Source organism: Echinococcus granulosus (genome assembly GCF_000524195.1).
Source record: "Echinococcus granulosus chromosome Unknown EG_S00163, whole genome shotgun sequence".
Taxonomy (NCBI): domain Eukaryota; kingdom Metazoa; phylum Platyhelminthes; class Cestoda; order Cyclophyllidea; family Taeniidae; genus Echinococcus; species Echinococcus granulosus.
The window spans coordinates 13,335-40,099 of record NW_020170543.1 but is presented as its reverse complement, the minus strand read 5'-3'; the positions used below and the strand labels follow the sequence as shown (position 1 = coordinate 40,099).

At 40.9% G+C, this 26,765-nt stretch overlaps 3 protein-coding genes across 3 annotated transcripts; 1 reads left to right on the top strand and 2 right to left on the bottom strand. All coding sequences in view use genetic code 11, as the record gives it.

The window, feature by feature from the left end:
• Window positions 1-4,688: 4,688 nt before the first annotated feature.
• EGR_09721 (Serine/threonine-protein kinase) lies at window positions 4,689-5,145 on the bottom strand (the record flags this gene model as incomplete). The annotated part of the gene is made up of 3 exons (XM_024498970.1): window positions 4,689-4,785; window positions 4,864-4,976; window positions 5,008-5,145. 3 exons carry the CDS (start codon window positions 5,143-5,145, stop codon window positions 4,689-4,691), a joined length of 348 nt encoding a protein of 115 aa, XP_024346606.1.
• A 2,905-nt stretch (window positions 5,146-8,050) lies between these two features.
• Window positions 8,051-8,706, bottom strand: EGR_09720 (hypothetical protein; the record flags this gene model as incomplete). Its single annotated transcript, XM_024498969.1, has 2 exons — window positions 8,051-8,244; window positions 8,655-8,706. The coding sequence occupies 2 exons, from the start codon at window positions 8,704-8,706 to the stop codon at window positions 8,051-8,053; spliced, it is 246 nt and encodes an 81-aa protein (XP_024346605.1).
• A 9,071-nt stretch (window positions 8,707-17,777) lies between these two features.
• EGR_09719 (ELAV-like protein) lies at window positions 17,778-26,753 on the top strand (the record flags this gene model as incomplete). The annotated part of the gene is made up of 7 exons (XM_024498968.1): window positions 17,778-18,021; window positions 19,019-19,122; window positions 20,567-20,720; window positions 22,647-23,154; window positions 24,084-24,209; window positions 26,101-26,406; window positions 26,744-26,753. The coding sequence occupies 7 exons, from the start codon at window positions 17,778-17,780 to the stop codon at window positions 26,751-26,753; spliced, it is 1,452 nt and encodes a 483-aa protein (XP_024346604.1).
• Between the last annotated feature and the right edge of the window lie 12 nt (window positions 26,754-26,765).

The window sequence follows — 26,765 nt, the reverse complement described above, 5'->3', positions numbered from 1 at the left end:
AGAGGAGGTATTTAGTAGAATTTTATGCAGACTCTACCGTCTCCGCGGCTAAGATCATCAACTCAGACCATGGAGTTCTTCCACCATTACAGGCCTTTTGAATGTTAGCAGACATGACAAGAGCGCTGTGCTGTAAACAAAGTAAATTTCGACCCCCCCCCCCCCGCCCACCCTTCAAGTCCAAAAAGCCATTAACCCCACTTTCGTGGAGTAAATGCCAAACTTAAACATCACAGATGGAATCATCTGCTGATGTTTGAATCAACGTCTCATGGACCTCGGAATTCGAAAACGTGCGTTAAAGAACCAGATCCAAGAGCGCTATGATTCTCTGAGTGGCAAGCAGGTGCGTAGCATTAAGCTATCAACAAAGCTAAAGTAGATAATACATACAGAACCCTTTGCATCGTGAGTTTAGTTCCTAAGCATTGCGGTTTTCATGCGAAATATCCTAGGTGTGAAATACCCTTCAGCCTTAAGCGACGCTAGCCAAGTAATGATTGTGCAACATAGAGGAGGATGGGGTTCGCGGTCTGTAGGGCAAGGTGATGCAATTGTGGTTTAGGAGGCTATCTGTCTGTCTCTGCTACTCGGTCAGTAAACAATCTAAAATTCGTGGGATGTTTTTGAGCAAAATGTGTGATTCGTGTGGGTGAGATCCAGTCACTTGGCAATCTCCAAGACTTTCGCTTGACACAAGCATAAACGAATTGTGGCATCACTTACCACAAGAGCCCCCAATTTATTCTAACACCTCAAAAGGCTCACGTCATTCTTCATTATCAGGGAGAGAGGTCTCCCTGAGCTTGATCAACCTAACTTTGAGCGTCTCACCACCTATCAAACCATCTAAGTCAATCTTTTAGCGATGTGTTCTGACAGTCCATCTTCTCAAAAAGAAGTGCTTGAAAAATGGGTCTGAGAAACTTCGGCAGCTTTTGGTTGGAGTTATGGTCGGACAAGTTAGACCTCGTTCAGGTGTCACAATAACGGGTGTCGTACCGATAGCCTTGACAAGGCACAGCAGACCGTTGTGGAGATCTGCGTTGGAAATCACATGGTGCTTAAAATGTCAACAATCTACTCATTGAAAATGACTGACTGGCGTTTTGAATGTTGATGAGGCCGAATGAAAGTTAACAAGGGAATGAATTTACTTTATTTGTCTGAAATATCGAGATCTTGTAACTTACCAAAGTTTTTTGTCGCTCAGAATTTGACCTTATTAGGGAGTTAGAGGAATTTAAAAGCTGTCAGCAAATTTTGCAAAAAGACAAATAAAATAAATGCAGCCTGTTATAAATCACCAAGTCATCTACTATTAACACAGTCATCTAGCCTTAAAAACTACACTCAGTACGAGCTTGTGAACTTTACAAACAATAATGAACGATATAGGGTTTATGAGATCATGTGATCTTGTCAACGGCTTGCTTACCGCATAACAAAAGTGACCCCTAGTGCAGCATTAAAGACGATGATGACAGTAAGTAATGTGATTACACTAAAGGTGTGATAGAGCCCCAAGGTAGAAGGACTAAAATTTTTTCACTAAATTCAGAAATCTCCTCCTCACTTTCACAACCTACCAAATCTGTCATGCTGTTAAAGCAACATTTCATCAAGTGTAAAGAATCAACAGTCCTTATTAGGGTAGTATCAAAGTTCAAAGTGGAAGTGGGCGGATTTGTCAGCATGATTCATTACTGTACTAGGGCAGGTTGGCATGAGATATTGTTTATCTAAGTTCATACTGGTCAACGCTCCTAACGGCAGGGTGAAAGTGACGCATCAAAGTATTACAAGAACTGTGACGGTAAAACCCATGAAAAAAATGTCGCGGCAGCGAGTAAAGTTAATGCAATTTTCATCTTGAAACACGTGGTATAGCTTGATGAAGTGGCAAAATTGAAAGTTCAGCATACTGAACGTCATCGACCAACAATCACAAGTGAGAGAAACCATGACATGGTAAAGCTTTGAATTCCAGAAGGAGGTGCTATTTGATGCTTCTTAACAAGAGGCGACAGATTTGAGAGAATGTCGGCGATCACACGGTCTTGGCGCAGTGGACTTACTGCGTGAAGACAATAGCAAGAAAAGGCAAATGATTCTTCACATTTAAAGCTTCGAGGGCTATAGTGATGGGTCGAGAGAGAAAAATAACTGCAATAATTCCAAAACACTCGAGAACCTCCTCCTTGTCGAAACAAAGTGTTTAAGAATGCTAGGAATGCTGGTAGTTTCGTGCGATGCGCTAAGTCCGTCATTCGCCTGAGGCGCTATTGAAGTAGTACAGTGAAAAAATTCCCATTTTACAACGGCAAAAAGAGAACAATAAGAGAAGTCACCAGTCACAATCCTCTTTACCATTTAATGCTAAAATTGGAGTCAGTCAAATGCCTAACTGTGTTTCAGCTGAATTAATTCATTGATGCACTTTATTATAACGTTTTTAATTTGTTATTTTCCAAAACCTTTCCGCACAAATTAACATAAAGTTTCGTTAATAGAAAAGTAGAAATAATTAGTTAGCTCCAACTAATAAGTAAAAGTAAATAACAATAAGGATTCATTGCCACAAGGTCCTCCGTAGGATGAAGGGATTGAAATCCTTGATGCCTGATAAACGAACGCAAGAGGAAGCGAGAAGGTCAAAGTAGGGTCAATGAGGATGTTCATCACCCGGTTCATGTAAGATGCAAACTAAAGAGATAGCGGCTACGAGAATATTTAGAATTCCAGAAAGGAATGCTGATTTCAAACGGTGGGAGGCAGGTTGAGACCACCTCAAAAGATTAATCCCGATGGATGAGACGGAGATCACGGAGACCTGGGCCTTCATCAACAATGCCAACAGCTGACTTGAAAAGTATCGGTGGTCGTATGCTCTAATCACCTATTTTTCCGCATAATACAACTGTACCTGACCCGAAATGCACAGCAGTGTAGAGATAATCATGAAATAAAACATTATTCTGCACTGACTACGAGGTTTAAGAGTTATAGTAAAGCGTCAAATAAAAAACAAAATACTAATGACGAACCTAGGAACATCCACTTTCGTTTCAACAGTTTTACGTTAAGATACACACACTGCAGAGGAAATGGTATTTGCCTTCCCCTGACAGACAGGATTTGATTGAGACTACGGAAATTTCACACGTAGGGTATGTACACTTGAATGGATTCGTTAAAATACTTTTTGGACTTGAATGAAATAATGGACGTTTTGAATGATAAGGAATTCAATAAAAGTGCCACCACCAAATTTCGGTTAGAAAAATTGTATACATTTAGTGGAATTAATACTTCCGACAAGAATAGAGGTATTCTGGCGAACCCGGTCTACAGCTAATGTATGTAAACAGGACTTGAAACCGACCACAGCGAATTGTGAAAGGAAATGGATGGAGACACGAACCACAAAAAGATTAAACGTACTACGAGGTCAAATAGATTTGCTATCTGACATCGAGGCGTACTACCACGACATTTGAATTTTCAAACAATGGTACTATTGGCAAGCAAATACTCTAATTAGGACGAAAGTGGTTATCAGCAAAAGAGAGGCAAATAGATGCACCTGTGAAGATAAATCCCGATGTATAAGGCGGTTTTCGTGTAGATGACGCAGTCCCTGAGTTATGTCATAAGCCAGGCTCACGCGACAGCTCCATGGCAAGGGTGCAGAATTTGCGGTCAAGAGATCCACCAGGCTCCCGCCATTGGCGTACTGGGAGAAAAGGGAGAAGCTGTAAATGCAGTAGAAGGAAAGAATGGGTACGCAACCCCTCGTACTGGTCTCACTCACATTCACAGGACGAAGGCCAAGTCAACTTTTAAACAATGTCAGAAATTGCAAACTACATTGGTCGGGAAGCATCCTGTCCGTGTGATAAAATAATTTTTCTTCCATTTGATAAAACTTATTTACGAGCATCATCACCAGGCACGCTAATGAGAAACTCCGCATGTAGGTCTCAAATGCTGTTGAGGAGCGCATAAGCCGACAGCGCAGTCAGCCTTAGGAGAGTGACTAAGTTACAGGTAGCATGATTCAGAAGATGGGCATTCGTCGTAAGTGGTTGATTGGTTTGCACAAACGCATGCGAAAAAACGTGGTGTTAGTAAGCACACACAGCCATCGGTGAATGACAGAGCCAACGTCGCGAAGGAATATGGGGGGCAAAAGTACTTGCAAAATTTTATTATCAAGAAAGGAATAGTGAGCACAAAGTCAACCGGTGATAAATGATGGGAGAAGCATGGAGGAAGAGTACTTCCAAAAATTGGATGACTTAGCAACTATGAATGCAATTCATAAAAATGCTATAAAATATCCATTCCAATAAGCCACATAGTTAGCAAGTCGTGTTGATAAGTTAGGAAGATAATAACAAAGAACCACATTAAGAAATGAGCCACCAGCTAAGCAACAAGGAAATAATTGGTAATGCTACTCACTTCCGTTAGACATGCCAATTTCCCACCAATTATGCATGCACCATAAAGCCTGGAAGAAAAATCAAAGGGGATTTGAGAGAAAAAGGTGCAAAGGACAACACAACGCAAACAAATATGACCAACAAGTGCAGGTTAAACAGGGTGATTCTGGACAAGGTATTCCGTCTTAACCAATTAATGCACGATAAACTATTCCAAGGATAGCAAGATTCAGTTTACTGCTACAGAATTAAAGTCACAAATTCATGTAATGTGTTTAAATAAATGTAAGCAAAACATTCGTTTAAATGTTTAAAAATCCGCATTGCAGGAGCTATTCTATCAAAAGAATGCATAATCAACCACTATGACACCTTCATAAAAATCCATTAATGGCCAATGTGTGGGTATACATACCGCTGCACATTTTCATGTCGCAATCCTCGAAGAATTTCAATTTCACGTCTTTGAATATTTCCAGAAGGAGATATTTTGAGAGCTAATTTGCGTTTCGATGGCCGATGATAAACCTGAAAATATAGGCAATTGAAGGCAAGTTACGAGGTAAACGTTTGCGTAAAAGCCACTCCCAAGTTTGCCAACCATGGACATGTCTTCAAGACAATACAGCTGAAGCACGGCATTCTTTATTGCTTCCACTGTTAGTGTAGGAGTAGGTGGAGGATGTTCCTCTGCCATGCGCATGTATTAGAAATTCATGCACAGCAAATGCTATGAACGAGATTGGAATACACACTAAGATTCAAGCACCCGCCTCAAAACTAGGTATCGCCAATCGGTTATTTGTAAGATAGACGAAAAAATAATTCATTCAAAAAAGTTTTTATTGTGTTGGAATTCCAGGTGCTTTACTAACAATACTTTTTAAACTGAATTTGGAACCCAAAACATATTAACTGCTCCTAAAATACTTTTCTGTCGTTCTTGATTAGGTATGTAAAAGGGGATGAAACACAAGATGATACATGACTAGTAGATCAAATTTGGTCTGTGTGTCGCCAGTATACTTCAGCAATTCACGGTTTACTTGGCAGTCAAGACAGTCAACTTTTTCTTGTTTAAACGCAGCGAAGTAACCAGTTAACCCTTCACAGTTTAGTACGTAAATGAAACTATAAAATTTAGTGTACCAATTTTATCCTTTAAAAGGCTTAGCAAGAATAATGTGAAAGTCGACTGCAATAAACTATCTGCTAGATCCCCATATGATCACTAACTGAGGAATTTGCAATTGATAGGACACAAAATTATTTTTCTTCAGCAGTTAAATTGCCATTGGGATGCAGTCAATCGACTCACTCATAGTTTAAAAATCTCAATGCCTTAGCGTTTATAAAATAAACTACTTTTCCGGTTCTTTAATTTACAATGTCATTACTGCCCCCCATGAAACCAAAGACAACGCCTTTACTTCACTTCATTCACCAGTTTTATGTGCTCATGACTGAACAAAATTGTTCTACCAACTGCACACATTTTTAAAAGTATTTGAGCGGTTTATTTTGGTCCCTCCAGTCTTCTCTGAGGCTTATTAAGAAAGCACTTACTACTATGGTACAGGAGGACAGCAAGGCTGTAGCCATGACCTTTGGCCTTGATGCCAAAACGGAAGTACAAATTGGAAAGACTGTCAGTACGTGAGGTTAAATGGTCATTTAAACAAGTATCCAATCGCCGTGCCATGAAAATTGAAAAAGCTGTTATTATGTTTAGCTACCCAGCGGTAAATACAAGTTTTAATTCAATGAACAGGTTACATTTGTTGAATAGTTACTGTACACAGTCAAAAGTTATTTTCCATTAAAGTACATTTACTGCCGGTCTCGACTAGTTTCACTGCTTTTGTTTCTCAAAATAAAGGAAAAAATTGCCTATGCCTCTTAATCACACAAATTATGGGATGTAATTTAAATTAAAATTAATATTGCGTAGACACTTGCCAATTATTTTTGGCTTTTGCCATAACATTCCCATAGTTTAATTCCCAAAACCCGTAGTAACGTCTTGCAACGGGGGTGATGCTGTTGTAGGGAATAAAATTCTAATTCATTTTAAAGTGGTTAATCAATTTATTGTTTAGGCCTATTCCAATGCAGGACCCACAGACCTCCATGAAGACCAAAGAAGGCATACGCTGGGTCAGAATTGATATTGTGGAGGCACAATGAGCCTTGGGAGGCCAGGCCGTCCGACATGGGTGCAATAGAGGAGCCCCCAAGTGTCCCCTTTACCGGAGCCGAGAAATGAAAGCATTTTGACGCACTACGGCTCATCGTTTCGTCGAAAAATGATGTATAAACACCTTATGTTTATGGACCTCGTTATTTGGTTACCTGTATCCAGACCGCAAATTTATGATTACATCACCTAACGGTTAGTTATCTTGACAATTCCGATTTAATAAAAACTCGGATGACGTTTTTCACCGCTACAAAAATGCTGGAAAATAACTCTTGTTTACATTAAACAATGGAAGTCTACAGAAAGCACCTTTTTGAACATCCCTTCCCCCTGGAGAGCTGTTTATATCCACGTCGCCGAGGTGATTCATTCGTGTCGACGTTTTCAGTCTAAGTGGGGCTAGCGAGGCCTAAATTTCCGGTCTACGGGAATGTCATGTCATAATCTGACATCAATTTAATCAATATTGTGCAACTATTAAATAAACAATCAAATTTGGGAAATTATTTGACCTGTAATCAAAAGGTCAAATTTAACACTATTTTTGTCCCCGCATTTGAGTAGTATCTGCGTATTTGTATAAAAATGTGGGTATATTGCAGTGCCTCTAGACTTACCTAAAGACGAAAAAAGATATAAAACTTAAGCAAAATGTGTATTGTCAAACTACAGAATGATTTGGGAGGCTAATGGAGTGGCCTGGAGGTCAACCCACCCGGTTGCGCACTCAAGTGGCGCCTATAGAGAAAACCGGGAGTTAAACAAGCAACCAACGTATTACATAGGCTATCTCCTCTTTTGTGGGTAACCTCCGGCGCTCCCCTTGGTTAACCCCCGCATCAGCCATCAAAAAGTAGTCACTGCTGTAAGAAAAGCATCCACCAGGCAACCGTGGCAGTTATCGAATTTCCATGCAACTGAGAAAATATTCGACATAAACGTCACTGATCCCTCAAAGCAATCCTACTGAGTCTGCACTAGTATAAGGTTTGGAAATGGTATTGGTGAGGGGTTGGGGAGAAGGAGTAGAGGAAATGTGCCGGCCATCGTGCATGCTCACAGCTAGCCGTAGGAACATTGGCCTGGAAGTGGAGTTGCGTAGAAAAGGAAGAAGTTTAATACAGTACCTTGGAGACAAGGTTTCGTGTTTATTTTCGCCTTGCCTAGAGCTATCCAGCCTTATCTGTCTGAGTTCTAGCCTCATACAAGAACGGTAGACAGCTGCGGTAGACAGGGGTGTGGGGTAGTTCACGAAGGTAGACGTCATTTTCAACCCTTCTGGTTTTGGGACGTCGCCGGTTCTCCCATCCGCAGCATATGCACTTCTTCCACTCCGCCATGTTTTACCACCAAGCGGTGAAAATCGGGATAGTTGTCCTTTAGGATCGGCAGTGCAGATCCCTCAGTCTTCTCTGAAGGCAACGGAAGACACAATCCTGAGGAAGAATATTTCTTGTGGACATGCAGCAGGACTCAAGGCCACTGGCATGGCCTGGAGGCCGACCCACGCGGCGAAATACCCGGGTGGCCCCTTTTCCAAATCCAAGGTGTTAAGCAAACAATCATCGTGTTGCATAATCTTATGGTTTTCAGCTTCTGCAAATCGTAACTTGGATTCCAAAAAAGTATAAACTCGCATTCCTCTAGAGATCATTTAGTCGGTGCCACCATTGCTAGTTCCGGAAAAATCGCCACCTAGAATCCCATTGGAAGGTATCAGTCCAGTCGCTTGATGCATGGTGAAGGTCTAGTTTGGACTCCTGATCATTATGTCTTCGTTTGGAATGAATTGCTAGAGTGTCAAAGCCTTCCCAAAGCTACTATCCTCTGTATACAGGTCGATTTTGGTAGGACTAACCACCTAAAGGTAACATAAGGAATGAAGGTATCATGTCTTCAGGAGAACAGTCCTTCTCTAGAATTTTGTCTCGTCCCCTTAATGGACATTGAGCAGAATCCGAAGATGAAAAGCCGACAAAATAAATGCGTTTTGATTACCCTTTTACTTTGAGCCTTCGCACACCCAACCATCCATATCAGATGCCCTTCAGATGCCATCCTGACAAAGCTGAGAGCGTTAATTGTTAAGACATAGTGCTCTAAGCCATTTTTCAAGACGCAACAAGGTATACCATAGTGGAAGAAGGCTCATTAATACTGTAGAGAAGGATTGAGAGATCACAGGCAATTTTATAGTTACAATACAGGATGGAAGCCTAACTTGGACCTAAAAGCTTACCGCTATGGTAAATGATCACCATGATTTAATTTTGCATTTAATCAGATGCAAAAAATGGTACGTCTAGACTGCTCCACCATCTGGTGAAACGACAAAATCCAGAAGAACAAGAAATGTATTTCCATGTTACTTTACCTCCCCTCTTCCACGGCCGAGGAAATGACTGGAGGGCAGATTTTTTTGCCTGTTGAGCTTTTGTGCTGAATCATACCTAGGGGATTAGTAACTAGTTCTCGATGTCTGAAAATTCATGCAGTTCATGGCTAGAAGTGTAAAAATAAATGTGCTGAAACCGTTGTACGCTACCAATAATATGAATCCATATCCTTCCATTCCATTTGGAAGACTTTATGGCAGAGTTAAGCAAATCCGGTTCAGAGGGAAATCCGACTCCTGATTTTGTCAACTGATTGTCAATAGGCAAATGACTGAAGCTGTCACGCCCCATCGCTGACGTGTTTTGAAATGGCCCCGACTTTCGGTAAGCCCAAAATTTCAAGTTCTACACAATGACACAGAGATAAGGTTGTAACTCTCAAATGGACAGCCTTCTCTCTCCGTGATGCAAATCCATCACACCACCGTCGTTTCCGTTTCTCAGATGGTTATAATTGTCATGATCCAGCGGTTACGTGAGTGTGTGCGCCTGGATCCTATCCGATACCCTAGTCAGATTGATCAGGCGACAGAGGCTTCAACATCGATATCTTGATGTCAGCCTGAATAAACCTACAGGCGTAACTCCTGACTGTCAACCAAAGGCACCAGGTGGTGATCAGTAGTACATTTGAAGTCTACCTCAACGTGATGTTGGTGGATTCAGGGGAATTGAACGGAGTCGCGAATGCTGAGATGTTCTAGAAGGTTTGAAGAGAAGGAGGAGGCTTCAAGAGAATTAAATCAGGAACGTTTTCTTAGGTTGTAGGCATCCCCTAACAATGATCTACATAAAGATTTTTACGCTGAAGGTGGAGATCTTCTGCGGGGACTTCGGTAACAAGGAGAAAAGAGGTGACAACATTTGTTTATATTGTATATTCAACTAAGCGGCATTGCGGACGTGATCGGGAGGAGCCAGGACACTGCACCATATCTAGAATTGTTTTCTCTACATCACTTCGAACACATAAATAATCTGGACAAGGTCTTACATGTTCAGATATTGCTCGTTTGGATTGTCAGTTGCTGTACATTTAATTTTTAGCAACTGTCAAGATTATTTAAATTTTGCTGTAGCACTAAGGCTAATTTTATCCGGTGAAGTGAAAGTTTACGCACGAATTTACTTGCTTAATAGTTTAATAGTTCACGTGCTGGACTGTCACATTCCTGAAGTGACCCACTCGCCTGACAAGGAGTTAACCAGCAACTCATAGGGTTATACGCAAAAGCAACCTATTTTGTAAATGTCACATCATATTAAGCTCATTCCCCATTTACAGTCAACACATTTATTTTTCTCCATCCCTTTGGGTTACTTCGTAATACGTTGGCTGTTTCGTTCTCGGTTTTGGTAGAAGGGCCACCTTGGGTCTCTGCCATTAACCTTCGCCGGGTGGGCTGACCTCTGGGCCCTGCCAATAGCTCTAAGCTCTGCTGTAGGTCAACAATAAGGAGTCTGCCTAAGTATTGTCTCTTCTTATTTTCAGGGAAGTATCGGGGCGTTGCACTGGTGGCAGTGGGGCAGCGAACCCGGTAGTAAAGAACAAATGTCCTGATTTTTACTACTGTGCGATAAAACTTAGTAGGACAAATGAATTGCATATGCGGCGGAGGGGAGAATCTGTGATGTTTTCGAACAGAAAGGCCGAAAATGACGTCCGCTGTAGACAACTACTTCAGTGCCGTGGTCAGCAGGAATGCTATTAACAACTGAAGTAACACCAATAGTTAATCATCTGGAAAAGTTCGTTAAGGAGTTGTCCACCGGTACGGTACCTGGATAGAACCCAGATAGATATGACTAGACAGCTCTGACGCGGGAACAACGTGGTAAGGAGGAATGGGCTCGAATCCATTTCCCCATGGAATTGTGTTAGAACCTCGTCCTTTGTTACATGACACTGCTTGTAGGCCAATGCTTCTTCGACTAGCTGTCCCAAATCTTACAGCTCAGTTTTTACACAGGACGCAACTCCAGATCCAACAGAATCGCCAAAAGGCATCAGTGACGTTGCGGTCAGTCATCTCCTCAGTTACATGGAAATTCGATGACTGGCATGGTTGTCTGGTGAGCGCTTTTCCTACACCACCGAATGCCTTGTGATGGCTGACAGAGGCAGTTGATTAAGGCGATCGTCGGAAAGGACGCTCAAAAGAAAGGAAAGACTATATAATGCGTTGGTGCTTAACTCTCAAATTTAATAAAAGTGCCCTTTTACTACTCCGTCACTGTACCTTCGCCCGGTGGGTTGACCTCCAGGCCGCACCAGTAGCCTCAAAAACCCCTCTGCAGTTAGACACAACACACTCCGTCCAAGTATTATGTCTTCTTTCGTCTTCCAAAGTTTACAAATATCAAAAATTGCATAACATGTATTACCGACTTTAAAGGTACTATATCCCAAAATCGGTTGTCATTAAGCTGCTGGAGATGATTAACTACTTAAATTTAGTTTTGAGTACCTGAAGTTGAACTAACCAATCAGGTCTAAGCTCAATTCGTGATTTTCGGATAGTGATACAGACTTTGAAGCATCCACAGAAATTCCACCTCTTCCTGCTGCACAGTTGCCTGTGGCACCTTCATGTCTGAGGCACTGATAAAAGTTGGCTTCACAGGTGCCAATCTTCTGCAAATCTCCTGCGAGACATCTGAGACATGAGGCTAATGCAATTAGCCTCCTCCACCGCTCGCTATTCTCCAAGTGCGCATGCGCAGCAGTTACTGCACCATCCACCAACTATGTTTATTTTGCTGGTAGTTAAGGCGCTGCTAGCCCTAATTTCTCGCATTTCCTGAGTTGTAGAGACATCATTTAATGCAAAAGCCCATAGCCATAAATTTTTACCTAATTTTTGCACATGGTAATAAACAAGGAAACTAACTTTATTATTTTAATTTTGTTCTTTTCAGATAATGCATTTAACAGTCACTAAAAGGTAGGAAAGAATGTCTTAAATTCACCCTCGCAAAGCAACACTATGCCCCACAATCGTAAGATTATCGATTTTCGATGGGAAGTGAGTACTAATTACCACCTCATTAAGGGAAGGCAATTGATATATTGATTATCAATTTCACAAGGGCGCTAGAAATTCAATCAATACAGGTCAGTGTGGAAGTGTTTAGCCGCGTAAGCTGTGCCGCTATCGCTCTTGTTCTCCCTCCGTGATCCGACAAATTTTTGGAGCGCCTCTTTCCATTCAGTAAATTAAAACACACTTTCAAATTTAAAGTGCTTTTTATGAATTAATTACCAAGTAAGTTTGGGATGTATTTATCGGGTTTGTCAGCACAGTGGGGAAGTGAAATCGTTTAATTCTTAACTGTATTGTTCCTTGTTTCTTAGCAGATTAGAGAGTTACTCGACTGTGTTACTTCGAGACTTCTTTTGTATGAAGGTATCCAGACCCAGTGTTATCTCTACGACAAATTCTTAGTAAAAGCAAAATTTTGGGGGAATGATTATGGCTATCATCGATAACTTTTTGAAAAAGCGGACAAGTTTTTTGCCATAATATGAAGCATATTTAAAGTACGTCATTTGACATTTATGTGAATGACCTGGGCAAGGTGTAGGTTATGTTCCATCATTTTTCACATTCTTTGCTCTTACGAGAACTTATGATAAATCTGCATAGCTCCTCACAAAATTCGTGTTTTTAAATGACTATCTGTGCTGCAAAAAAAATTAACAATATTTTCGTGAGTTTTTGCGACTAGCAGAAGCATACAATGGTTGCTTTAACTACTTGATGACGGAAAGTATACTTGTATGTTTGTGGCTAAACAACAAAGTTTAACGGATATAAACGTTGTTTGGGGGTTTTGGAATCGAGTTTTAGTATTTAGGCTGAAAATCGACGCCACAATACCCCCACACTGACGGTTGGTAACATTTGGTGCAAATTACTCTCGCGAAAAACCGCGGTCTGGCTGTCTTCTGTTCCAGGGTTTCACTGTGCGCTGTTTATTGCTGCAAAGATAAAGATGTGAGATCATGTGGGGCAAGTAATTATCAATCATTCCCTAAAATGCAATAAAATGGTAACATTAATTACGAAAATTTCATTAACTTGATTATTTCGCTGGTATCTAATTGCGACTTGCGCACAAGTGGTTGCTTTAGCCTCAAAATAGGTAAGGCACCTTATTCTTCCTTGCAGGAATAGAGCATCTACTCAACGGTTATCCACCCACATCCACGACGATGTCTTGATCACCTTTTCTGCGGGTACCACGGAGGGCTGACCGAACAAGACCGAGGGCGCCCATCCTACTTCACCACCTTTTTTTAATTCCTCTTGCCCTGTACAGATGGCGCGTCCGTTAAGTTTACATTTCAATGAAATTTAGGTTTACATAAACTAAAAAAAGACAGAAAACAGTTACCAGACGGAATGGTTGATAAGCTATCGAAACACAATATTTTAATTGAAGTACCTGCTAAATTGCATTGTTTACTAGTTTGTCAAAACAACGAGTTGGCCTTCTAGTTAACTCGATTTAATTAACAACACTGGAAAGAACATTTTCCCAAATGCATAATTTTAAATTGGTACTTGAGGTCCACTGCACCTATGATTGGCTGAAAATGAGAGTAAAAGTTGGTCACTTATTTAGGACGAAAATACGTTGTTCGTATTCACATCAGCAGCTTTTTTAGTTCACAATGTCACCCGATTTTCTACCAAACTTCTTTTCTCTCTCACAGCAAATGAATGCTCGTGTGACTTGACACCAATGCCGCAAAGAGGAGAGTCCACATTCATCCGGCGAGTGAGAGTTATTTAAAGAACGTTGCATTTTAACCAATTACACCACCACTGGAGGTCATGTGAAGTACTAAGTTTCTTTTTCTAAAAGTACGCCTAGCACAGCAGTCGGGTGGCAGATTACTACCCCGGAAGTACTTACGCATGCGTGGATATGCTTTGAATCCATCGCGCTGATTGGTGGGATAACGAGTAGCAGCGACCAATCATTGAAGAGATATGATCTCTGGGAGTGGATTGGTAAATGGAGCTCTTGCCACCTATTTTATGTACTGCGTAGTCAAGTAATTTGTCGCTCGCTTGAAGTTTCAATTGACAGAAAAAAATTCCCTCTCCGTCCTTCTAAGGTAGGATGTCAGTATATTTTATCCATTTTTTTCCAAAAAATTGCACTATTGGTGATCCAGGCACAGTAGAAAGGTGCCTTCTTTCTGCCAAACGTAAGAGTTTGGTAATTAAAAAATATTTTTAAGAGTAATTTAACCAGTACGCAAGAAACTGCAGCCTTCCAAAAATACAAAAGACTGCTGATTTACCTATTATAATTTTATTAATCCTCGCTCTTATTTTCAACCGTGAAAAGTTTGTTATACAAAAGGGCTTATACAGTCACACTGCTAGGAGCTAAACAATTATGTTTCATTATTGAGGAGTAATTTTGGTATTTGGCTTATTAATTCGGAGACAGAGCCCAGGTCTACAACTGGCTAATTGGTGGATTGTATCTGGCCCATAACAAGCAATGGCAGGATGGTGAGTATGACTAAGGAGTAGGGAATTCCGGTTTTAAGATGGGCTTAACAATTTCTCCTCTCCGCTTTATGACGTTAACTTCGTCAACTCTCACAATTAATTATTGAGAAAAGCAGCTTATCCTCGTGTATTTCTCCGCTATATTGCACTGTGTGCCTTGTAGCAATAAAAACAACAACTAAATACCATTTACTGCGCCCCATAGTGTTTGTGGTACAATCAATAGCTAGTTGTATGTAAAAAATAGCTTTGCCACCTACCACCACTTTCACCGTTCACAATTATAAATATTTACATGAATGTGAGCGAAATATTACCGGCTCTGTTTAACTAAGAAGTTGGTAATAATGTATGGTAATACAGTTTAATTTTTGAATTTAAAAGCTGCCTTCCTTTTATGTGACAATTTTTTTGAGGTGGTAATTTGTGTTCCACAACTTTGAGCGGCTTTAAAGTTTTGCTTTTTACTGTCAAATCTCCCTCAATACCTACAAAGAGAATACCACTGTAAAAAGTATATTAACCATTGAATTTACCTAGTATCTACTACAGGAGGAGTAAAAGCGGCATTTTACCGACCTTCCACTCATAAATTATTTAATAAACAATTGGCAACCACAAACATTTCTTACCCTGAAAATGCTTAATTACAGTGTACACTTTTAATCCTCCTATCACGCGAATAGCTGAAAGCTGAGGTATCTAAGATTAGCTTTCGGATTATCTTACTTTCTACCTTCGGTATGTTAGACGCTGCTTCAAATATCATGCCATCGGTTGAAGTGGGCCTTATTAAATGTCAGAGTTAATTAATTGTTTCCTTGGTGTGTGTATTTGTGTGTGTGCGTGTGTGTGTGAATTGTCATCGCTTTGTAAACAAAATCGCGATACAGCTTCATCGCAATTTGCAAATAGTACGAATTTTGACGTGTGGACAGTGGTCACTGCTGCAGCGGTGACGACCACCATACGTCCAACTTATCGATCCGAAAGAGTTGATTAAAGTGCGACCTGTCATCAGGGCACGTCCTTGATTGACCATCACGGAATCGATGCACTCAATGCCTTTTGTCACCTCCACCATGTCACAGCAAAAATGCTTCTCAATTTAATTCGTAGCATATCAATGATTAAGATGACATTATAAAGTGAGTTATTTTGGTCTAAAAGTACCTTTTTATTCATTCAATAATTCAAAACCTTAATTTTGCTTTAGTTTAAGAGTCCTTTTCTTTATTGTAATCACATGTGTCGAACGCGATGACTAGGTAAAGCGACAGTATTTGCAAGGGGCCACAAGATGTGATTTTTGTGAACACACAACAGCCGCGTTCTGTACATATGTCCACCTTAACATTGTCCGCCGATTAGCACCAACGTTACCAATGTTCATCCCGCAGGATGCCATGCGTAGGAATAATTTTCTAACTATCTGCAACCAAAATATGAAGGTAAAAATGAATTTTACAGGGAGCATAGCACAGAATACTGTACCGCTTAAACATTTAAATCGAAATAAACTACGATCCGCAAAACATGTGTTCGCTTGGCTGATCGAAAAGTCTGGGCAGTTTTTTGGTACAGCTTACCGCATAGACTTTTTAAGCTTGAAAGGACTTAAAAAGTGAGTGCTTGAATTATAAAGTGGTGAGATGTTATTGTCAGTATGTTGGTACGGTACCCTCTCCCTTGCTCTACCTATTTTGTGCGCTTTCCTCTTCTTTGGGACCCCAATGTCGCAAAGTGTCGGCTGGATGAATCTGGTGGATGTGGATGTGATTCGAGCCTCTATTGGAACTTCCTGCATAGCACTTAGAATAGATGGGTAGCAGAACGTACTGACCATAAATGGTTCAAAAGAGCTTATTTTGGTGACGCACCACTCAAAGGTGGATGAGTCATATCCGGAAAGACCCATTCAAGACAAGGTGGGAGGGATTGGGCGTTCATTGGTTAAAATAATTGGAGATCTGTGTATGAAGCACAACTTCCAATGATGTTTAATGTGAGTGATGCGACAAGCAGTTTACCCCGGCAACAACAGTAGTGGCAGTAGAGGCAACAACTGGAAAGAGAAAATAGTGGATATTGTTAAGTAAATGGGCGCCACATGACAAGCATTGACAGATGGGAATAAGGTAAAAAGATCACCAATTTGTTACTATTGTCGTTGCTTTTCCTCTCCTTCCTCCTTTCCTTCTTCCTCTTCTTCACACCTTCACTTTATGCTGTAAAAGGTGCACAATTTAAATGAAATTGTTTGCCGATTGACTGACTCGTGTCGCGGAACGGGCTTTGTGGGGATTCCAACAATTATTAAGGGAACGAATGGACAAAACTTTGGTTAACTTTAAGTGATTTTACGCAATGCTTCGATCTGCACTTCTAGGACCCATCAATTTTTCCCTTGGGATTGCGTCTGCTCCCACTCTCCCCTCCTGCTCTTTGTGCGTATGGGAGTGAATGTGGTGGGCTGAAAGCGTGATTATTTCCCTACCGAAGGCCAAGCCACAATTACAACTGGGACCTATCTATTCCTTACAGCTTGATTTAACTCGAAAGTGGCAGGCATGACTCCTTTTGGGAAATAATCTGGACACGTGAATTTACTGGGAGGGAAGTGCCATTCTTATGGGGCTTCATGCCACAGAGCTTGTTCATTTTCACCTGGCATTTCTCTATTTTATTATTACCTTTTCTTGACATTATATTAACCACTTGCCAATTAGTTAGATTGAATGGGAAAAAATGAATGAATGAATGGCCACATTTTGCGAGTGGAATTTGCAAACACGACTCCTCGGGAAAGGGCTGCACATTTGCCTCAGTGATTATTTCCTCGAGCAAAAAGTTTTAAGATTTTCATAGTTTTCGTCTTTTTTTTACGATTAACTGCACAAACCCAGTGGGCTACCTCATGCATTTACGATGCTTGAGCACTAAAAACTGCAGGAGAATTTATTGCAACCACTAACAATAAATTGGTAGAGAGCACATACACCCTCTACCATCTCGTTTTTTAACCTCCAAGCGTTCGAAGGCGTCATAGGTCACATATTTCTGAAAGCAGCCTTCTCATAGACTTACGAAAGAGCTGAGAGACTGGAATCATGCTCTTGTGGTGAGCAAAACTCAATCAAGACGGTTTGACAAACTAATCATTAGGCTACTATGATTTTTGACATTTTAGGTATCCAGAATGATCACTTTTGCTCCAGGCACGAGTCAGGCACTCAAGTCGAATGAGAAAAGTCAAAGGAGTAGTTCCCTTGACGTGGAGACTTCTCCATCTGCACAGACCAAAGCGGAGACGGCTAGTGAAAATAAGACAAATCTCATTGTTAATTATCTACCTCAAAGTATGACACAGGAGGAGATTAGAGCCCTCTTCAATACCATAGGGAAAGTATCAAGCTGCAAACTGATCCGCGACAAGAGTACCGGTGAGTCCACTTTAGCGATAAAAGGTGATATTCATCTGCTGGTTACTAAGGCTACCAGTTCTGCCTTCATTTTATTATTTTTACGTTAGTAATTCTCACGTTCTTATTTTAGCAAATAACAGCATTTAATGTATTGGGTTTCGTTTCTATCAGTTCATACAATGCATTAATCGGAAGACATACAGAGTGTAACCATATTATAGTCGTTAAAAGGTGTTGGAATTTGAATAGAAAGAGGAGTTGATGGATTGTTGACGGAACAGCACGACACCGAAGTGACAAGACATAGCTAAAAATACAGCCAAAATCAAAAAACTTCAGTTACAATACACTTAAATGACACATTGGCCTTAGAGGTTGGGCCAAAGGAGAGAAACTTTGTATTGTATAAAATTCTTGGGAGAGGAATATGTTGTTCACTTGTTTGGTGCATAGCCATGACCCATGTATTGTATTCCTTTCCATAAAATTCCTGCCTCGCAATATACAAAGAAAAAAAGCATTTCTTTTGATTTTCTTTCATCGACTCTTTAATGTTTTACTCACATTCATTGTAACAGAACGGGCCTAGAAATAGGCTTTTGTGTGCTTGGGTGCAAACAGCCCTTAATGCCTTACAAAGTAGTAAAAGAAATTCATTTAATAGAAGGTTAAATTAACAACACGGCTGTTGGCTTCAATCACTAGCAGTTGCCCTGGGCATTATCACGGGGTGTACAACGTAAGGCAAGCTTGGGCTGTTATTAACCATGTTGAAATACACGAACTAGCCCACTTTTTTAACGCCAATGACGTACTCATTCTAGGTACAGCAAACTCTCATTCCCCTTATTTTTCGCTGCTTATGCTGCTTATCTAAGTACACCTCTACTTACAAGGCGTGAAGTACTTGAGAAAGACATTAGAAATAGAAGGTGCCAATTGATCAATTCATGTGAAAGTGGTAGAGTGGTTCCCATCAGAGCGTTGCATCAAAACGGCTTATCTTTGGTGCTAGGCCAGAGTTTGGGCTACGGATTCGTCAACTATGCGTACGCCTCGGATGCGGAAAAGGCCATTAAACACTTCAATGGAATGCAACTGAAGAACAAGAAGATTAAGGTGAGTTGATAAACAATTCCGCATGTTCACTATTTACATTGAACCTTAGAGCATGCCATAAACACCCGTCAGTGGAGAGACCATGTAATATAAACAAGATCTTTGATTTCTTTCTCAACCTGCCCTCAGCGTAATCACTTCAGCATTGAGGCAGTGGATCACTTAGGTGCATCTCATAAATTAAACTAAATGGAGAGAAAATAAATGGAGGTATACCCACATGTAAAGACAATGAGATACAAGAGAAGCTGATTTCGCATTAAATAAACTAATCCAAGTTCATGTACCATTTTCCTGTTTAGAATTGAATCTACCCTGTGACGGTATGCGAAGTAAAACGTTGAAGTAAAATTATCACTGTCATTCACACCACCCACAAGCCCATTGAGTTTACCTAGCTCACCATTTTATGTTTTTTGTTACTTATCAATTTATCTGCCTGCAATTGTCGTTGCATTTGAGTTTTTCTTTACACTGAACGTTTTTTCGTGATTTATATGTTTTACTGCTATTCCCAAAGTGAACAGAACAGTGTTCGGCTGTAAATTTGCGCCTTATTGTTGTTGCGTGCCCACTTGTTACTAATTTGTTTTAATAAAGCGTAGTTTTATTTTTGAACTTGCCCTTGTGAAAAATGGAAGAAGACGAAGGCAAATATAATAAAACTAATCTTTATTAGTAATGGTATTCCTAACACCTTAATATAAAGTAAAAACGCTTGTCTGTTTGCACACTTTGCTTCCCGTCTTTCTGTAAGCCTTCTTCTACCCTGCTTTGTGATCACTTTTTGATGTATGCAATTGTCTGATTGTTGCCTGACACTACCTCTTCGTTAGGCAAGCACCAGCCCTATTTTGCTCAACGTGGAGATTCTGGCAGGCCATTGGCGGAAGCCTATACGCGATCTCCAGTTCCTTAGATGTTCAAATTCCAGGAACTAACTAAACGTAGTCACTCGTTAACTCCTTGATTGTGCAATAACAAAAACTTGATATTCTTCTGAATTAATTTTCCTTGTCACATGATTGTGCACCTATGACAGTTTTGGTTTCATCACGAAACCCCGAGAATGTGAGGCTTCTCTTTGACACCGTGATTAAGCCTGGGTGCTGACCCCCTATGGGAATAGACCTCAGATTTTGCTATAATTTCTACCTCATTCGTGGCTTTGTTTCGTTTTCTGTTCTATGTAAGCATGATACCCATAACCTAAGGCACTAATTCGATTGAGCAGCTGTGCTACCCTTTATGTCCAACTTTTCAAGTAGCCAATTGCTGCACTTTGCATGGAAATCCTTGGGATGGTGTTTCATTATTTTTATTCCTTTTTGTTTGAAGGGGAATTAATAATTCATTTCTATCAAAACAACCCCCAAAACGTAGTGTTAAAACCAAAAAAAGAGAAGTCATGTAGGCGTAGCAGTGTACTTTTTGGGCCTTTTAGGTGTCTATCGCTCGCCCCAGTAGTGAGTCAATAAAAGGTGCCAATCTCTACATCTGTGGTCTGCCGAAGAACGTTTCGCAGGAGGATTTGGAGAAAATATTTTCCCGTTGTGGGAAAATTATCACTTCACGTCTACTGGTGGACCCCACCACTGGTAATTTTGTGTTGATAAAACCACCTAAGGTTACCTGTCTTGCTAAATTTTAACATTTAAAGGGCATACTAGGGAATTAAATCTTAGAAATCCTTTCGCTATTTTTACTTTGCTGTTATCATTTACGTGATTGGTATTTCCCACCGACTGAGAATTCAGGAGCATATTTCTTTCTTGCAGCTTCATTTTTTTTCTCTTCATAAAAATGCACGTTGTTTATTACAAATGAATTCGTGTGGAAATTGCATATCCTTTTCGCAATCTTAGTTGTAATGAATGAGAATGGATTAAACCTGAAAGTACTACTGCAGTGCCTCGAGACTTAACTAAAGAAGACATGACACTCGAGTAGAATATGGATTATCGTGATACAGAAAACGGAGTTCCCAAGTATCCTATCACCAAAACCTGGAGTTAAACAAGCAAGTAACGTATTGCATAGCACCACTCCTCTTGGTCAACCTCCCGCGTCAGCCGTCACAGCGTAATCGATGATACAAGAGAAACACCCACCAGCCATCTGTGCCAGTCATTGTATTTCCATGCAAATGAGGAGATGCTCGACCGCAACGTCACTGACTCCTCTTGTTAATACAGGAGTTTCCAACTGTATGGAAACTGCATTGACAGGGGGGGAGGGAGGGGCCGATGAAACATCCTGCCCATCAAGCATGCCCGTCGCCAGTTGGAAGAATACTGGCCCAACAGCCGAGTCATATAATAAAGGACAAGGTTGAGCACAGTTCCTTGGGGACAAGTTTTCGCGTCTATTCCTCCTTACCTCATTGTTCTCACTTTGGAGCTGTCTAGCCATGTCTACCACGGTTCCATCCAGCTAGAAGGGAATTGGAAGGGGTATCGCTTGATCACATAATCGATAACTTCATACAAGTACAGGGGACAGCTGCATAACAAACTTTCCCAGATTGTTCACAGCTAGTGTTGCTTCAGTTGTTAATAGCATTCCTGCAGACCAAATGACTGGGGTAATTGCTGAAGACTGACGTCACTTTCCTACCTTCTGTTATGGGTCATCACATATTCTTCTATCCGCAGCATGTACACTTCTGCTGCCCAGCTAATTTTTATCGCATAGCAGTGGAAAATGGGACAGTTGTCCCTCAGGATCGGGTTTGCTTTCTGTCGCCACCAATGTAGCTCTCCGAGACTTCCCCGATGAAGAAAGATTCCATGATACCAAAGCAAAATATGTATTATCGACGAATGGTAGGGATTAGAGCTACTAGCACGACTCTGAGGCTAGGTCCTTCCGTTGGGGAGGGTTACAATGCCAGAGCCCCTAAATACCCATTACCGAAACCAAGAGTTGAACAAAGAGTTAACACATTACATTATTTTTGCAATACATGACAACTAGCTCCATATCTAGCAACAATTTACGAATAAAAGTTACCTAAGACTGCTTAAGATATAATTTATCCGAATTTTCGAGTTTCTACAGAATATAAACACGGTTTTGAAGGAAGAATTAATGATAGGAAATGTCTTTATGGGTCACTGATTTCATCACCAAGTCTTCTCATTGTTTACAGCATAAATAGGCCTTTATTACTAAAGAATATTTGGAAGGTGATGAATTCTTTCCTGAATGACCCAAATTTGGCGGGTTTATCTTAGCCATTCAACTCAGCAATTCGGTGCATTCGACACTGAGGTATAGCACTTTCGCAAGCCATGATAAAATACCAAGTCTAGGAATGTACCCAAATAATTATAATTTGTGCAACATCAAAATGGTTTCGGTCTCTGAAATAGTTAACAGCATTCAATGACTCTAAAATGGCCAGAAGTTTGAGTCCTCTTTGATGCATCTGGTGCATCTGGTAGCAGTGACTTGATGCTCAAATAGTTACTTAATTCTATTGCTAGTTGTTATGGCTGTAAAAAGGGCAACACTTCTTCTAGGCTCGTCGAAGGGAGTAGGCTTCATTCGATTTGACCAACGTTCCGAGGCTGAGGCTGCAATTCAGGAGTTGAACGGCTACCGAATTCCAGGCAGTAGTGAGCCGATTACAGTCAAATTCGCTAGCTGTCCCAGTTCCACACGCCTGCTGGCCAGCCTCCTGCCACCGGCCACTGCATTGGCCCAGCTCGATGCTGCCGGTTTAGCGGCAGCAACCGTGGCCGCCACAGCCTCTTTGCTTGCTGTTCCAACGCCGCAAGTAGCAAATGTGGGTGGTACTCAGTTCTCCGAGTTCTCCAATCGACATTTGATGGCTGCATTAGTGGCTGCTGCGAATTTTCGACGCCAGCAGCAGGAGCAGCAGGTGGCGTGGCTACAGAATGCGGATTTGAGCTACCACCCCGCAGCGAATCCTCCCTCGGTGCTGCCTTTGCAACGGGTTAGCTGGAAGAATTCTGGCTTTGCTGGTGGTCCCGTGCAGTCCGCAACTGCTTCTTCGTTGAAAATGAGGTTAGCGCTCATCTTCTAAACATTTTTGCGATGTTTTTATCACAATCTTGGCACGAGGTATCAACAGGGTACTGAATCGTGCTGGCACAGGCGTGTATAACCATGACGAGTTAGTTCTTCATCCCAGGCAAGATTATTTACCGAAATTGCAATCACCACTTCCCAGATCTTATTAAGCTAGAATCTTGATAATATAACGTGTATTTTTTACCCAATTTTGAGTCTGTACCCTTCAAATCCAAGCCATAATGTGTTCATTTACAGGCTTCTCAACTGTAAATAAGACGGTTATTCAGAAGGGTTTATTATTATTAGTTTGTTAATTTAAAATTTGTCGCGGTTTAATGCACCAACACTAACCCACCACTCAAGTATGCTCTTTGTGATTGTCGGCCCTGTGTATTTTCTGAGGCAGATCAGGGTTACGTGGAATTCGTAAACAAAAGCCTTCTTGGCTTACAAACGAAACATATTTATTCATTCCCCATTTCTTTTCAAATTTAGGTCTGGCTACCATAGGGTAACTCTAAGAGGCACTATATCCCGCATCCGTTATACAGCCACGGTACTCCACCTTCTGTTTTATGCGTGCACAAGGCCGATGGTTTATGCATCATAGTGTTATTCAAACAAATACTTTAGTTTATGACTGCAGCTTGTCTTTCAGCCAACTGTAAAGTTAGTATGAGGACAGTTTTTCACATGACTAACTGCCGTAATTTATAAAGGCATAGCGTCCGAGTTATCTCTCAAGGTGCTGCAAGTTTTACAGTCCTGGAGGTGACTATATTGGGAACCCCTAGAAGGAAGAGGAGGGCGGTAGCGGAGTCCATGTCATGGGCCGCTTACGAAGTCAGTCTTTTACACAAGCAGTGTGACCCAGCAATGCACCCAGAAGATTGTACTTTTGAATTTTCCCCAATTCGCAGATACAATCCACTGGGCGAGTGCAGTTCGAAAGGTGGCATTAAGCCTCTGACGACGTCGCCTTTGTCCCAGCTTCCCGACTCCCCGCACCAATCAGCAGCCACTCTTCAACTTCTAGATCAGGCTAGGTAAGTCCACTCTTGAGCATCCATTTCTGGAGCATGTGCATTACATCTTCGAAACCTGATTTATTCACCTAATTAACGCGTCAAAGTGAAATCAAAGTTGACAATAGGTATCACGATTTCACATCACTTTCGCAATTCCGGTCGAGATGTCTGACGGATGCACTTTTTTGCAATAACCAAAACAGCATGATTGTTATTGCAATAAATTGGCATATAGAGTTAACATACTTTATCTTTATCATGTCTACTTTATGTTTTTGGTTGAAGCTCATTTGGAATCGTGGGGTAACTTACGATTAACACTAACATTTCAAGTGTGGTTCGTTTTCTCAAAAAACATCGTTAAACCGTTTTGAATCGTTAATGTTCTACCATCTTTTCTACAAAGTTAAACAAAAAGTGTTTCTTTATAAGCAAGCGGATATCATCGTCGCATTATTTTTACCTCCTAGGATGACATCAGAATTTAAGTTTATTCACAGATCGTTGATACCTTAACAACAAAATTGTCCTGGATCGAAATAAAGTAATTTTGATCAAAATTTCTTAGTGACATCCTATTCGCCGCTAAAAGTTTTATTTTCCGGTAGAGGAATGAATTAGCACCATGACTCAGTGTTCTCGTGGAATAATTTAATCGCTAAGAGAAGATCACCTAACAGTTTTCCCCTTTTACTATTTTCATCTATGTGATTGAGACTTTCCACGGTTGGTGGTGCCTCTACGGTTTTTTTTCGACCTATCTTATTTTCATTTAACTACTTCACACCAGGTGATCAAAAGTCCGGATGGTTTTCGTTATACCATTGCTTATAGGCACATCTAAAATGAGTGTGATTGCTTGTATCCATGAGTTATAAAATTCTGAGAAGTAATTGTAACTGGCTTTCTCCACGTATTTTGTATGCCTTCCTCTTCTTTAAAATTCCCATATCGCAAAATATCGAGTGAACGGACCCGGTGGGTATGGATGGGGTCCGAGCCTGTCTGCAATATTATACAACCCCATTGCAAAGGTGAGCGTGCCTCTGACGGAGCTTCCTACATGGCATTTGGAAGAGATGCGGTAAGAGAACGTACTGGGTTGAAATGCTTCAAAAGAGCATTCATTCGGATGACACACCACTCAAATGTGGACGACTCACGTTCATATAGACCCATTCATGCCGAGGAAGGGAAAATTGGGCATCCATTGGTTAGGCTAAGTTGGAATTGGTGTACGAATATCAACATTTTGTGGCGAGCAGTGCGACAAATAGTTTACACCTACAACCACGACTGAACCATTGGATCGTTTGGGAGGAAATCGCGCCGTACATCCAATAAAGCCGTGAAAATCTTCGGGTAGGATGAGAGGACGACGAATAGTAGGCTAGTCAACTAAAAAATAGGACTGACTAGGGCTAAGTTGTTCCTTTATTGCTTTTGATAACTATTTACTCAACAACCATAAATCTTTTAACCAGCTATCCACGCTTATTAAGCTTCCTCAAAAAATCGTAAAGCTTATTGGGTCACCGTTTTTGTTAATTTCTCTTTCTTGATTAAAGCACAAGTACTTTTGAAGATCGCCATTTTTAAGTTCATACATTGCGTCAATCTTATGCATTTTTGCTTTTTCGCTGGTACAAACTTTACTTCCCAAATTCATTATTTAGATGCAATTTTTGTGAGTGAATTTGATCGACCGATTCGAGACCTCTGATAAAATTTTTCCTTTATTCATTTTGTGGACAAAGCATCTCCCCAATGCTGCCATCATTTGGCTTTTTCAACAGCATGCCTACAAACCGTTTGTTAAAATGTGCGCTAATCTTTCTTCGATCAGTCTATAGTAGGAAAAAGTTCATTTTCTACAATTCATTTCAACCTTCTCGGCTACTTTCGCCAGGTTGAATGCCCTTCTGGCCTCGGCAGCAGTATCAGGGACTGCCTTACCAAACGGTCTAGGCAACAGCCTGCCAACGGTAACGGGAGTTGCGAACGTCTTCCCTCAGCAGCCCACAACCACTCCAGAAGTGTTGCACGCGCCCGTCTTTGCACAGCCGAATGAGGCCGCCCTAAAACAGGTCATGTCACTTCAATTCACATCTGAGGTTGCCCAAATGCCTCCGCTGGGGCTACCGGGAATCGGGGTCTCACCCGAGGTTTTTTCTCCCTTACCAAACAATGCTGCCGCGTCGCAGTTCTTCCAAGTGTATGTTTTAAGATGGATTTATTTATTCGTTTTTTGTTCCCAAAAACACAATCAAATTTCATTGGTTTAAAGTCATAAATCATACGGGAACAGCTGCGTGCTCAATCAGCTATATAAACTCGTGTGCTTTGTGTGTGTGCCAAATCAAAGGGTTGATAATAGGTCTTCACAATAAAGTAACAGTAAAATCACTGTTGTATGCCTATTTATTGAGGCATAGCCTCAGCAAAACAGCAATACTATTAATTCACCCACTGGGGCAATTTGTTTTGCTTATGATTTGTGATTTAAAACAACTAAATGTCTTCCATGTCATTGGAACGAGCAGACTGTGTAGCGCCCCGTAATCTGCTCGAAGA